At 62.4% G+C, this 12,419-nt stretch overlaps 1 protein-coding gene across 1 annotated transcript; it reads left to right on the top strand.

Annotated features, from left to right (window-relative positions):
• Positions 1-4,992: 4,992 nt before the first annotated feature.
• On the top strand, positions 4,993-12,060 carry LOC104695670 (TBC1 domain family member 24-like). The gene is made up of 7 exons (XM_039562566.1): positions 4,993-5,230; positions 6,841-7,876; positions 8,156-8,314; positions 8,680-8,743; positions 9,717-9,812; positions 10,003-10,279; positions 10,949-12,060. Exons 1-7 carry the CDS (start codon positions 5,128-5,130, stop codon positions 11,092-11,094), a joined length of 1,881 nt encoding a protein of 626 aa, XP_039418500.1. The 5' UTR covers positions 4,993-5,127; the 3' UTR covers positions 11,095-12,060.
• Positions 12,061-12,419: the final 359 nt, after the last annotated feature.

The raw sequence follows: 12,419 nt of genomic DNA, 5'->3' as shown, positions 1-12,419 counted from the left end.
GCTGAAGGGTGTCCAAGCACAGCCCCGAGCTCGGGCCGGAGCTCCGGCAGGAATTCTGGGGAGCTGGGGACATCTCCTGGCCGTGGGATGGAGCAGCACGGCCGGAAAATCCCCGCACAGAGAGCTCTGCAGCTCCTCCTCTCCCCGGACACTGGGACACGGCCACTGGACTCCAGCTCAAGGAAGCACATTCGTCTGAAAGAAAAATAGAAAAAAAAGAGTCTTTTCTGAAAGTGACTAAAACCCACTTGTTTTAAATCACATCTCCCTTAAGCACCCTGAACACCAAAGCAGAGCCTGCCTGGCGCTCCTGGCCACATTTTATTTCACAAGTCTGACCTTCCTATTCAACCTCTCTAAATATACACCACAATCAGCATTTCCAGCTGATTAATCCGTCTATCAAATAGCGATGTCTTCTTTCCACACCTCTCCTGGTTTCTATGCAAGATTCCTCACAAATGTGAGTGATATCCAGAAAGTCAGCATTCCTGGCTGCTTTTCCACCCCTGCCTTTGGAATGGAGTGGAACCCTGGGAATCCTGCCCCATTAACGGCCCTCACAACCCGCACAGATCTCTCCCAAGGAGAAAAGGGGGCAGAAGATGCTGAAATTGTGATTAAAACCCAATTAAAGGAAATTTGACTGGCCCTGCTCACGGGGAGTCACGCAAACAGCACAACCTTTCCCTGGAAAATTCCAGCGGCATCTTAATTAAGGCCGGAAGGGGCCGGAAGGGGCAGGAATGCCGTCCCCAAGCCACGGAGCGTCCTGCCCGCAGTTGTCACTTGGGATCAACCCTGAGAGCATTAAACCACAGCCCTGCGCCCCAGAAACGGCTTCAGAGCAGCTTTCAAAGGAGGTGAAACTCACTGAGTGGTGACCAAACGTAAACCAGATTAATTCCAGGGAAACCCTCCCAGCCCCAGGCCCTGGGACAATAAATTTGTGATCAGTGGTGCAGGAAGGTTAATGAAAGGAAGGGCTGCTGCAAGAACAGGACCTGGCCGACGTGGGCTGTCACATCAGGGCTGGATTAGATATGGGAAAGGCAGCACAAACCAGGGAAGTGTCACTGCTCAGCTTCATCAAACTCCAGGCGCCGATTTTCTAATGCAGGAAAAGCTGAGTGTCAGCTCCAGGCACATTCCAGGGTGGGCTCTGCCACCTCCGGAATCCCAAAGCTGGGCCAGGACTCTGCAAGGATTCCAGAGGGACCCGAGCTGGGAATGGCAGCTGAGCCCTACAGACCCTGGGGGCTCCGGGCCTGAGACCAGCCCCTGCCAAGCTCCTGCCGAGATCCCTCCAAGCTCCCTCCAAGGTCCCTCCAAGGTCCCTCCAAGCTCCCTCCAAGGTCCCTCCAAGGTCCCTCCAAGCTCCCTCCAAGGTCCCTCCAAGACCCCTCCAAGCTCCCTCCAAGCTCCCTCCAAGACCCCTCCAAGGTCCCTCCAAGGTCCCTCCAAGTTCCCTCCAAGCCCCTTCCCTACAGACCCACAGAGCCCAGGCTCAGGCAAGAGAGGGAAGTTGGATTCACTGGCACAAGATTCAGGTCCTGAGTTGTCTCTGCCTGCACCCCTGAAAACCAGACCCACACGGACAATAGGGAAGGGGTGGGAGTTCACACCTCAGGAGGAAATGGCAGAGTCATTTCGCTGCCCATGGCCTGGCTACCAGCTGAGGAATGAGGCTGGGTTTTTGTTACCCCTTTCCTCCTCTCTCTCCTCCAGGACTTAATTCTTTGGGCACTTTAAACACGTGGAAGTTTATTCCAAGTCTGTACCCAACGTGGTTTGTTATGGACACAGCACCTGTGTGGCTCCCACCATTCCCAAAAATGTCCACGTGGAGAACGCTGCATTTAACTGACCCAGAAGGGCACAAAGGGAACACAGCCAAGAAAGTCACTGGACACAAACCCCACTGCTGGCTCCCACTGCAGGGGGAGAACAAAAGATTTCACTTCCATTACAGAAAAAAAAGAAACCAGGGGAAGCTTTAGGACCAGCTCAGCAGAGCAGAGTTCACAGATGGTAAGTGCTGGATTCTAATCTTTCCTCACAGGTTTTGGTGTTCTATTTTAGATTTTATGCTCTATTTTTGGCTCAGCAACAAGCAAGAAGTTTGTCATCCATGCTAATGGCAAAATACTACAAAAATAAAACCCTGTTTACATTCTCCCCAACAGGCCAACACTGGACAAAGACATTTTCCTGCATTACAACACTCAGGAGGCACAGGACACGCGACTGCTCAGCCGTGGATTTCTCAACAGGCATTTCTGTTATGAAAACACCTCTCTCGTTGTTGGAAACTTGTTTAGAGTAGAATCAAACACTGCCAAATATTCCTCTTTACCTGTTAGTGGATTAAAGGAAACTGGAAAACACAGGGCATGGAACAAATGATTTTATGGAGAAGTCAGTCAGCCGTGCAATGTTTCCATAAAACACAACCCCGGAGAGCTCCAGCCCCAGAAAGGCTCCCAACAACACCAGCACCACGTTTCATTGGGGCTTTGGACTCGTCAGAGGTGGCACTGATGCCAACAGAGAACTTTGCCCTCTATAAATACCAACAGATTAAGCAGCAATCTTTTTATTGGTCTGCTGTCGTTCAGGTCTATCTGTACAATTTCGGATGCTTCACCATCCTGAAAGCAGGAGTTTAATCTGCACCTCCAAACACCCCAAAGCCAGAGAAAACACTGCCCTCAAATCCCACTGATTTGGGTCTCCTGAGACCCCCAAAACCCCAGCCCAAAAAGCCCGCTGAACCCCCTCCCTGCCCGGGGCACAATGATAACCATAGTGATAACGATATTGATAACGACAATCAAAACAATAGTGATAACGATATTGATAAGGGCAATAATAACAATAGTGATAACGATATTGATAACGACAATCAAAACAATAGTGATAACGATATTGATAAGGGCAATAATAACAATAGTGATAACGATATTGATAACGACAATCAAAACAATAGTGATAACGATAATGATAACGACAACGAGCGCATCCTCGTCAGCACGTTCCCGTTGCCGGGGACCGATCCCCGCGGTGCTCCCGGCGGTGCCCCGGGCCCGGGGCTGCCGAGCGCGGAGCGAGAGGAGCCCCACGAGCGCTGGGGACCAGCCCCGATCCAGTCGCCAACGCCGGGGCGGCTTTGGGGAGGCGCTGAGCACCCCAGGCACCCCTCGGGTCCCGTCCGCTGTCCCGCAGGCTGGGCAGGGCTGGGGACACGCTGGGGTGGGCAGCAGGGACACGTCCCGCTCCTGCCCACGAGGACCCAGTGCCAGCAGTGCCCTGAGGGGCTCGGAGCCGCCCCCCGGCCCCGGCAGCCCCCCGGGGTGGGCTCTGTCCCCCCGGCCCGGCTCTCCGCACACCCGGAGATGCTCCCGCAGCCGCGGCCATCAAACATTCATGGCCTTGGCTGCGCTGCTCAGCCGGAGCCCCACGGCCTCTACATATTTCATTTTTACGCCATTAAAAACGCATGAAGCGACATTTCCTTTCGCCCTGTCCCTAATTCGCTTCCATCTCCCATCTCCGGAGCGGCTGCCGGAAGTTTCAGAGCTGCGTCGGACCGGCAGGAAGAGGCGTCCGCTGTCCTGGAAAAGGCAAACGAGGATAAGGAGGCTGCCAGGGGCCGGGGAAAGGCAGCGGGAGCCGCTGCTGGCAGAGCCGGGCAAAGGGTGGGAGCTGGAGAGAGAAGGAGCGGCCCCTTGGCACCGGGAAGCAGAGCGGGGTGCGGAGCGGGGACCCGCGGGCCCCAGGAGCGGGGCTGGGGCCATCACTGCCCCTTCGGGAGCAGCCTGTGGAGCAGAGCCGCCCATCAGGCGCCCCGGAGGGCTCCGGGGGCGGATAAGGAGATAAGGATAAGGATAATTCCCAGTGGGAGACCCCCTCGCCTCCCTCCCACCCGGCACAGCCCCGGGGGTCTTTGCTGACACAGCCCCTCGCCCCCACTCCCTGGGCTCCCAGCTTGCCAGGACCAAAGGCAGGGAGGGGCGCCGGGACAGCCGAGCTGCTCCCAAGGAATCCTGGCACACACGGAGAAGGTGAGGAAGAGGAAAGGGTCCGCAGGGAGACTTGCTGGGAGATGCCCCAGGCCCGCGGTGCCAGCGGATGCTCAGGGATGTGCTGCGGGGCAGACGGGCCTGCGGGCAGGGAGGCCGGTCAGGAACAACCTGCAGCTGCTCTTATCACAACAGAAACAATCCGACTTTCAAAGGCAAATAAAAATCCTTCCACACGTTTCGGTGCCTATAAAAATGCCCGCTGAGCGCAGCCTGAGCTGAGAGCTCTGCGGCAGCAGCGTCGGCCCGGGCCGCCGGCCTGGGAGCCTCTCCCGGCTGCTGGAGGCTGCTTTTCCTCCAGCTCGGCTCTTCTGCCCGTGAACACAACGCTCGGTTTGCAGCTCTGCAGCGCGTTTGGAGGCTAAAATCAGTCGATACCAACCATTCCCGGGGGCAGGCTGGGAACGCCGGAGCCCCACGGCCGTGCCCGCAGCAGCCGCAGCCTGAGCTCCGCCGGCAGCCGGGGCCGCGGGGCCGCATCGCCCCGAATTTCCCCGCGGTTGTGCTGGAGCAGCCGCGGCCCCGGCGCCGGGCAGCGCCCGAGGGAGCACACGGCGGGGGCAGCCGGGGGTCGCTGCTCCCCGCGGCCCCGGTGTCCGCCTGGCCCCGGCTCCCGGCCCTGCCGCTCCCAGCTCCTCTCCCGGCTCCCCGGGCCCCCCAGCGGGAAGCGGTGCCAGCCCCGCTCGCTGTGCCGGGGGTTCCCTGCTCAAGGACGGGCCATGGCCGGAGCCCCGCAGCAGCTCCTGCCCCGGGCGCTGCGAAGGGAGCGAGCCCCGGGGCGGGAACGTGAAGGTTATCCTCGGGAAAAGAAAGGATTCATTTAGTGCTCGTGCTGCTGTTTGATGGTATCGCAGCCCACGGGGTGTTTACAGCCCCCCCCCCGCCCGGGCTCGGAGCGGAATTGGGGCAGGAAGGGGCGATGCGGGCGCGGAGCTGCTCCACCCCTCGCTGTATTTACCCCAAACAAAGCCCAGTGCCCTCACCTTAAAAGCGCGGGCAGGTGGCGGGGCCGGAGGGGGCCCGGCAGGGGTGGCCGAGCTGGCACATGCTGCAGGTGGGGCTCAGCCTGCCCCGCTGCCCCGGGGGCGCGGCCGGCGCCTTCCCCATGGCCGAGCCGGCCGCGGGCGAGGACGCGGGCACCGGGCGAGGTGAGTGCGCCGAGCGGGACCCGCCCGTGCCGGGACCCGGCCGGCAGAGCGGAGGGGCTGGGGCAGACCCAAATTCCTGCCCCGAGCCCCCCGGCTCGTCCCGGGGCGGGCAGAGCGGGAGCCTCCATTCAGCACCCGGGGCCGGGGCGCCGGCGGTCGGGCGGGCTCGGGCTGATGCTCCTCGGTACCCGGGCAGGGCAGCACCCTGGGGAGGGGACGAGGTGAATTTGGGGATCGTGGGGTGCAAACAGCCCCTGACTCACCCCCGGTGTTGGTTCTGTGGCCAGGAGCCCCCGTGACCGTGCTCGGGTCAGGCTGTGCCCAGGGCAGGGAGTGGGGCCGAGCAGCCCCGGATCCAACAGCTCCTGCCCCGAGCCAGACTGAGCCCGATCCTGCTGACCTTGGGCAAGCGCCCAAGTGAGCTGGAGAGCGAGAGCCGGAGCCGGAGCCAGCCCGGGCGTCAGGACCGTCCCGATGCGCCACCGCGTGCTGTCCCCCCGTGTCCCCTTGGCTCAGTGCGAATCCATCCTTGGCTCCCCCGGCAACTGAGCGCATCCACGATAAAAACATCCCAGAGTTAATGAGTGCGCTAATTGCCTTTATCCCTGCCCGATAATCTGTGCCCAGCAGAGCTCCCCCACGCGGGGACGGCTCCCGTGTCCCTGCAGGGTTTGGATGGAGCTCTCCGGCAGCCCCGGGGAAATGCCGCTCCCGTCTCTCTAGGAGGAGCTCAGACCCTGCTCTTCCCAGCGCCGGGCTGGCGGCTGCCCGAGCCCCGCCACGGGGCTGTGAGCGGGAGCCTCCCCCGAGGGTCCCCTGCTGTCCCCAGGGGGCTTTAAGGGGCTCAGCAGCCCCCGCTGCGGTTCCCGGACAGGGTCCCTCCAGTGCACGGGGGCACGTGGGGAACGGGGACCCTCTGCCCCCACAGACCGGCCCCGCACCCCCGGCGAGCCCCTCGGCTGCAGCAGCTTCTGCTCCCTCCTCCTCTGACACCCGAGGGGCCGGAGGGGCCGGGAGACTTCGGCAGGAGGCACAAGAGGAGGGCAAACACCGGAAGGCGGCTTTGCCCACTCCGCTGGGCTCAGAGCAGCCTGCTCTGGGCTGCCAGACGCGGACAGGACCCTCCTGCCCCGTGCTGTCCTTAGGAGGGGACACGATGGAAATGGTCCCTCTCAGCCTCAGCATCGCTTGGGACCCCCCTGCCCGTGGGGTCCCTCCTCATCCCTGCAGAGCTGGGCTGGGACAGGGCTGCTCGTCCTCCTCGGAGGTGTGACAATGTCCCACGGTCATCCCCGGGGCACAGGGACCGTGTCCCTGCCCTCTGCACCTCCCTCTCGGCAGGTCACAGGCTGGGAAGTCCGTAGCTTTGGGAGGGGTGAAAAGCCCCTCACAGTGTGAGAAGAAACCCTGACACCCGTTTGGGACCTGGTCCCACACTCCGCCAGGGCCCTGAGCCGACGGGAGCGGGCAAAGCCCAGAACCCTTCCCTTTGCAGGGGAGAATAAAGAAATCCAGGACGTGGCCGTGAGACTTCAGAGCGCCCTCAGCCAGGGTGAAACGCTGTTGGTGGGGCGGTGAAAGGTGTTCAATAAAAGGTCTTTGTCCTACAGAGGCGCCGGGCTCGTGCCCAGTCACCATCGTGGTCACGTCCGAGGCTGACACCTGGGACATCGACACCTCGTCCTGCCTGGGCTGTGGGCAGTTCGTGGATTGGGACAAGATGCCGGAGCCGCAGCAGCCGGCGCAGATCCCGCGGGACGTCCTGAGCAGGCCCCCGAAGGAGCTGAAGAGGCTGGCGAGGGAAGGCTGCTGGGCCGGGAGCCACGCGGGCCGGGCCCGGCTCTACCCCCGGCTCATCCAGCAGGTCTCCTGCCGCCTCGTCACCCCCGACGCGCTCGTGTACAGGGACGTGGCCGGCCGGCTCTTCGGGAAGCCCAGCGTGAGCTCCCACCCTCTGCCCGAGTTCCTGGAGGGCTGCCCCATGCCCACCTACTGCCTCAGCCCGCACGGGGTCACCGCCCTGAAGAAGATCCTCATCTGTGTGGGCGCCCTGTTCCCCGACATCACCCACAGCCCCCTCCTGCCGGCCCTGGCGGCGCTGCTGCTGCACTACAGCGAGGACGAGGCCCAGTGCTTCGAGAGCGTCTCGCGCCTCATCGCCAGCAACGCTCCCCACGCCGGCTACATCGACCAGTCCTTCCTGGCCCACCAGGCCTCCTGCATGACCTTCGGGGACCTGGCCAACAAGCACTGCCCGGCAGCTCACAAGCTCATAGCCGGCGCTGCCGAGAACGTCCTCGAGGTCTACTCGGAGTGGCTGTCGTGGCTCTTTCCCGGGCTGCCCTTCGGCTACGCCGTGCGGGTGCTGGACGTGTTCCTGCTGGAGGGCCAGAAGGTCCTGTACCGCATCGCCCTGGCCCTGCTGAAGCAGTTCCGGCTCTCGGTGACCCCGGCCGGGCTGCAGGGCTCCGACATCAAGGCAGAACTGCAGGCTTTCGTCAGGAACATCGCCGAGCACGTGACCGTCGACAAACTCCTGGAGAGAGCCTTTGGCATCCGGCTGTTCTCCCGCAAGGAGATCTGGCTTCTCCAGATGGCCAACAGGAAGGCGCTGATGGAGAGGGGCATCACCGTGGTGCAGAGAAGGTGAGGAGAGCTCTGCGTTCCCCGGCCCTGGGGCTGAGCTGACAAAATGCGAGCCCCCGTGGAGAACACCCGGGGGGAGCTCCAGGCACCTCCCGCAGCTGTGGCTGTGCTGGGCCCTCCCAGCCCCTCGGGGGACCCTGTCAGGGGTCACGGCACAGCCGGAGCCGGGGATGTCGGCAGAGAGCTCGCGGTGCAAAGAGCAGGACAAGCCCCGCTGCAGGGGCTGTGCCCCGAAGAGCAGAGGGGCCCCAGCCCGGCCTGATGTCCCTCCCCTCGCAGGCCGTCCTTCCACCTGGCCGTGGACATGCAGAACTTCAGCTCCAGCACTGTCACGGCGCAGGAGATGCGCCTCGTCTGGTCCTGGATCCCCGAGCGCTTCTCCCTCTTCCCCCCGCTGCTGCTCTTCTCCACCTCCGAGCACGGCTGCAGCCTGCAGAGGTGAAGCCTCCGCTGCCCCACGGGGCCGGGCCGGGCGGGTCGGGCGTGCGGGGAAAGCCGGGCAGGGCTTGGTGCTGGAGACAGCAGCAAACACAGTGACCAGGGCACATCCAGGGGCTGCTGGGGACCCTCCCGGGCTCGATTCAGGGTCCTGAGTGGGGCTTAGGGGAGAGGGCAGAGGCTGGGCCAGATGGCCACCGACACCTGGGCACCGCCTGGGGCACGCGGGGCCGTGGATGTGCCACGCAGGGATGTCCCCGTGTGCCACACTGTGCCAGGCACGCTGTGAGCGCCCAGGGACAGCCAGCACACCCTGCCCAGGGCTCCAGCTGCCCCCAGCCTGACCCCCGTGTCCATCTCTGCAGGTTCTACACGTGCTGTGAAGGCTACGAACCCACAGTGCTGCTCATCAAAACCACCGAGGGGGAGGTGAGCGTGTCCCAGGCAGGGCTGGGAAGGGGACGGGGTGGGTGACCCTACTGGCCCCTCTTGGAGCAGCCACGGGCTGTGTGGTCCCTGTCCTGCCCTGCCCCGGGTCTGTCCCAGCTCCCAGGACAGAACAAACTGCACCTCTGGCCCCCAGGACACACCTCAGCCGGGGTGCCGGGGCAAACGGGAGGAGTGGGTGAGAGGGAGAGAGGCCCCGAGTGAGACTTTAATTGCAAATACAGACTGATTCATGAATCCTTGCTGAGCTGACTCTCCTGAAGTCAGCAGATGCTTTGTCTGAGCCAGGACTTGCTTTCAGAGCACTAAAGGCAAGGTTCTCTCCCTGACTGCACGAGCAGCCGCACAAGGGAAATGGAGGAGAAATAAGGACAGTTCCTACTGAGGTAACTGCAAAGGCCCCTGAGCCAGGGCTCTTCCCCGGGACTCTGAGTGCCTCACAAACCCCTAATTTATCTCTCCACTCTTCATCCCACAGTGGAGGAAAATTCTGTGAATTGTTCAGGCCTCCCAAAGATTTACTGACCAACAGTGCTGATGTCCCAGGCCTGACACTTCAGTGGTGTGGAGATAAACACCTGCCACCCCCAGGGCCTCGTGCAGGCAAGGGAAGGTCCCTAGAAAACCTTGTTTGCTACAGGTTTTAGCTCCTGTTATCCCTCGGCTGTGCCAAGGACAGGCAGGCGTTCCCAGCCCTCGGCAGGGCCCCTCCAGCCATGGTCAGGTCAGGGGTTTCCGCAGCAGGGTCAGCCTTGGGCACTGGGCTGGGTGGGCTCAGTGCAGGGCACCAGGGATGGGCAGTGCAGGATGGAGCTGGCACAGCAGGACTTGGCTCTGATTCCCGGGGGAAGGGGCAGAGCCCCTGCCCTGCTGAGCCCGGGGCCATGCCCGGCGCTCCCGGGGCTGCCTCTGCCCCCGGCCCATCCCCTGACGGCTCCCTGTGCTCTCTCCCAAGGTGTGTGGGGCGTTTCTCTCCTCCGACTGGAGCGAAAGGAAGAAGAGCGGTGCCACATCGGGCTTTTTTGGGACAGGGGAGTGCTTTGTGTTCACTGTAAGTCACGGTTTATGTCTGGCTCTGTCCCTTCACTACTGTCCTGCCAGGACGCCCTGTCCCTTCCCTGCCCCAGGCCCAGACCCGGACGCAGCACTTGGCCCCAGCCCCCTGAGCAGCAGCAGCACCTTCCCGCAGCGGTGGCGAGGTGCCCAGGGACAGGGCTCACCGGGTGTGTCCCGCTGCCCAGGTGCGCCCCGAGGCAGAGAGGTACGAGTGGGTGCTCATCAAGAAGCCGGAGCTGGCCAAGGCCGTGCCGCGCTCCCGGCAGCGCTCGCCTTCCCCCGCTCCCGAATCCCGGCTCGGCTCCTCCCGGGACAGCCGCAGCTCCAGCCCCAACCACCTCGCCGTGCCCTCGCCGCAGAGGAGAGGCCGCCTGTCCCCGTTCCTGGCCATCAGGCACTTCCTCCTGCCCTCCAAAACTGCCTCCATGTTTATGTCCGGCTCCCGGGACGGGATCGTTATCGGTAGGGGGGATCGGTATCGGTAAGGGGGGATCGGTATCAGTAAGGGGGGATCGGTATCGGTAAGAGGGGATCGATATCGGTAAGGGGGAATCGGTATCGGTAAGGGGGGATCGGTATCGGTAAGGGGGAATCGGTATCGGTAAGGGGAGATCGGTATCGGTAAGGGGGGATCGGTATCGGTATCGTTAAAGGATCGTTATCGGTAAGGGGGGATCGTTATCGGTAAGGGGGGATCGGTATCAGTAAGGGGGGATCGTTATCGGTAAGGGGGGATCGATATCGGTAAGGGGAAATCGATATCGGTAAGGGGAAATCGGTATCGGTAAGGGGAGATCGTTATCGGTAAGGGGGGATCGTTATCGGTAAGGGGGGGATCGGTATCGGTATCGTTAAAGGATCGTTATCGGTAAGGGGGCTCGCTATCAGTAACAGGGCCCTTATCGTTAAAGGGATCGGTATCGGTGACTCCCCAGGGTGGCACCCACCGCCCGCCGCTGCCCCGCTGGAAAGGCCCCGCTGGAAAGGCCCCGCTCCGGGTTAAACCCCGAGCTGCCTCCAGAGGCACAGAGCTCCCGGTTCGGGATATCGGGTTAAAGTCGGGGAGGAGAGGACAGCCCCCTCTTCCTGCAGTCCAGGGAGCTCCTTCTGACCCTGCGCTCGCCCTTGCAGGTGGAGGGGGAGGCCAAGCCCTGTCCCTGGACGCCAGCCTGCTCCGGGGACACACGGAGCACTGCGAGACCTTCGACAACCCCCCGCTCTGCCAGGAGAACTTCCAGGTGCAGCTCTTGGAAGTGTGGGGCTTCCAGAGCGCGTAGTTCCCGTGGGGACACCCCTCGTGTGCCGCCCACGGGCACGGGGACCCCTCCCCGCGCTGGCCACCCCCGGCCGGGCTGTGGCCACCTCTGCGGCAGCTCCACTCTCCATCGTCCCCTCTGCGCTCCGATCACATCAGATCACATCAGATCACATCAGATCAGCGCTCCCGGTGCCGTGGAGAGAGGGCGAGGCAGTGCCAGGACCGGGACTGCGGGCGCTGCCCCTGGGGACATTCGAGGTCCCCTCCCGCAGTTTAAACCCGGCCCACTGCACCCAGTCTGTCCCAGTTTGGGGTGCTGGAGGGGAGGCCAGCCAGTCTGGAGTTTCTCACACCCTCCTGGCCTGTCTGCAGCGTGGGGCTCAGCAAACCAGTGGCAGCACGGGCAGATTCTGTGGGAATTCTGAGCCCGGGCGAAACCCAACACCGAGCTCCAAAGCTCACCAGAAACACTCTCAGATCCGCTTCCCCCTGGCCCCAAGCCCAGCACAACCCTCCAAGCATCCACGGAGCTCTGCAGCCTCCGTGGGTATCCAGGACTGCCCGGGATCCACCAGCACCGGGAGAGACTCTTCCCATCCCTGGCTGGAAGTGCTGCCCGGGGATGGCAAAGCCCTGCCCGGAGTTTGCAGGGCAGCGACAGCCCCGGGGGGACCCCACGTTTGGGGCTGAGCCCTTTGCTCTGTGCTGAGCCCAGGGCGGGCGTGGGGCTGCAGGGCTGGCCACGGAGGAGATTCCCCAATGGGATCACCAGGATGGGCCATTCTAACGAGGAATGGGAACATTTGGTGTCGCTCTGTGAGGCACAGGAGGAGTGGAGGCCACGGGGAACGCTCTGGCTGCAGCAGGAGAACCTCTCCCACCCCAAACACACTTTCCCAGTGGGGTCACCTCCCATCCCACCCATCCCAGCTCTGCAGCCACTCGGGGCAGGAGCTGTGGCTGCCCCTGGATCCCTGGCAGTGTCCAAGGCCAGGCTGGACACTGGGGCTTGGAGCAGCCTGGGACAGTGGAAGGTGTCCCAAACCATTCCGTGATTCCATGATTTCCATGTGCCCAGTGCTGCCCCTGGTCAGAGCTGTCAGTGTTCACAGCAGTCCCTGCCCGAGCTCTGCTGAGCCTTTGCTGTGCTGAAAGGGACCCTGAAAGGGATTCTTTCTTCCTGCCCCTTATTCCATTGCTGAATAAAGTTCAAAACTCTTGGAGAATTCAAAAAAAAATCCAGCACAAAGACACGGTGGGGGAGCAGCGGGGCCGGGAGGCAGAGGGAATGTGTGATAGGGTATAAAGAGATCTGTGTCCTGCTCTCACTTCCCTGCAGAGGGT

This window comes from Corvus cornix, chromosome 18, assembly GCF_000738735.6.
Source record: "Corvus cornix cornix isolate S_Up_H32 chromosome 18, ASM73873v5, whole genome shotgun sequence".
Taxonomy (NCBI): Eukaryota; Metazoa; Chordata; class Aves; order Passeriformes; family Corvidae; genus Corvus; species Corvus cornix.
This window is presented reverse-complemented; position numbering and strand designations above follow the sequence as displayed.

Coding starts and splice junctions, on each gene's coding strand:
- LOC104695670 (XM_039562566.1), top strand. CDS start 5,128: ATGCTGCAGGTGGGGCTCAGCCTGCCCCGCTGCCCCGGGGGCGCGGCC. Junction 9,813..10,002: donor GGGAGTGCTTTGTGTTCACT/GTAAGTCACGGT, acceptor CCCGCTGCCCAG/GTGCGCCCCGAGGCAGAGAG. Junction 10,280..10,948: donor CCGGGACGGGATCGTTATCG/GTAGGGGGGATC, acceptor TCGCCCTTGCAG/GTGGAGGGGGAGGCCAAGCC.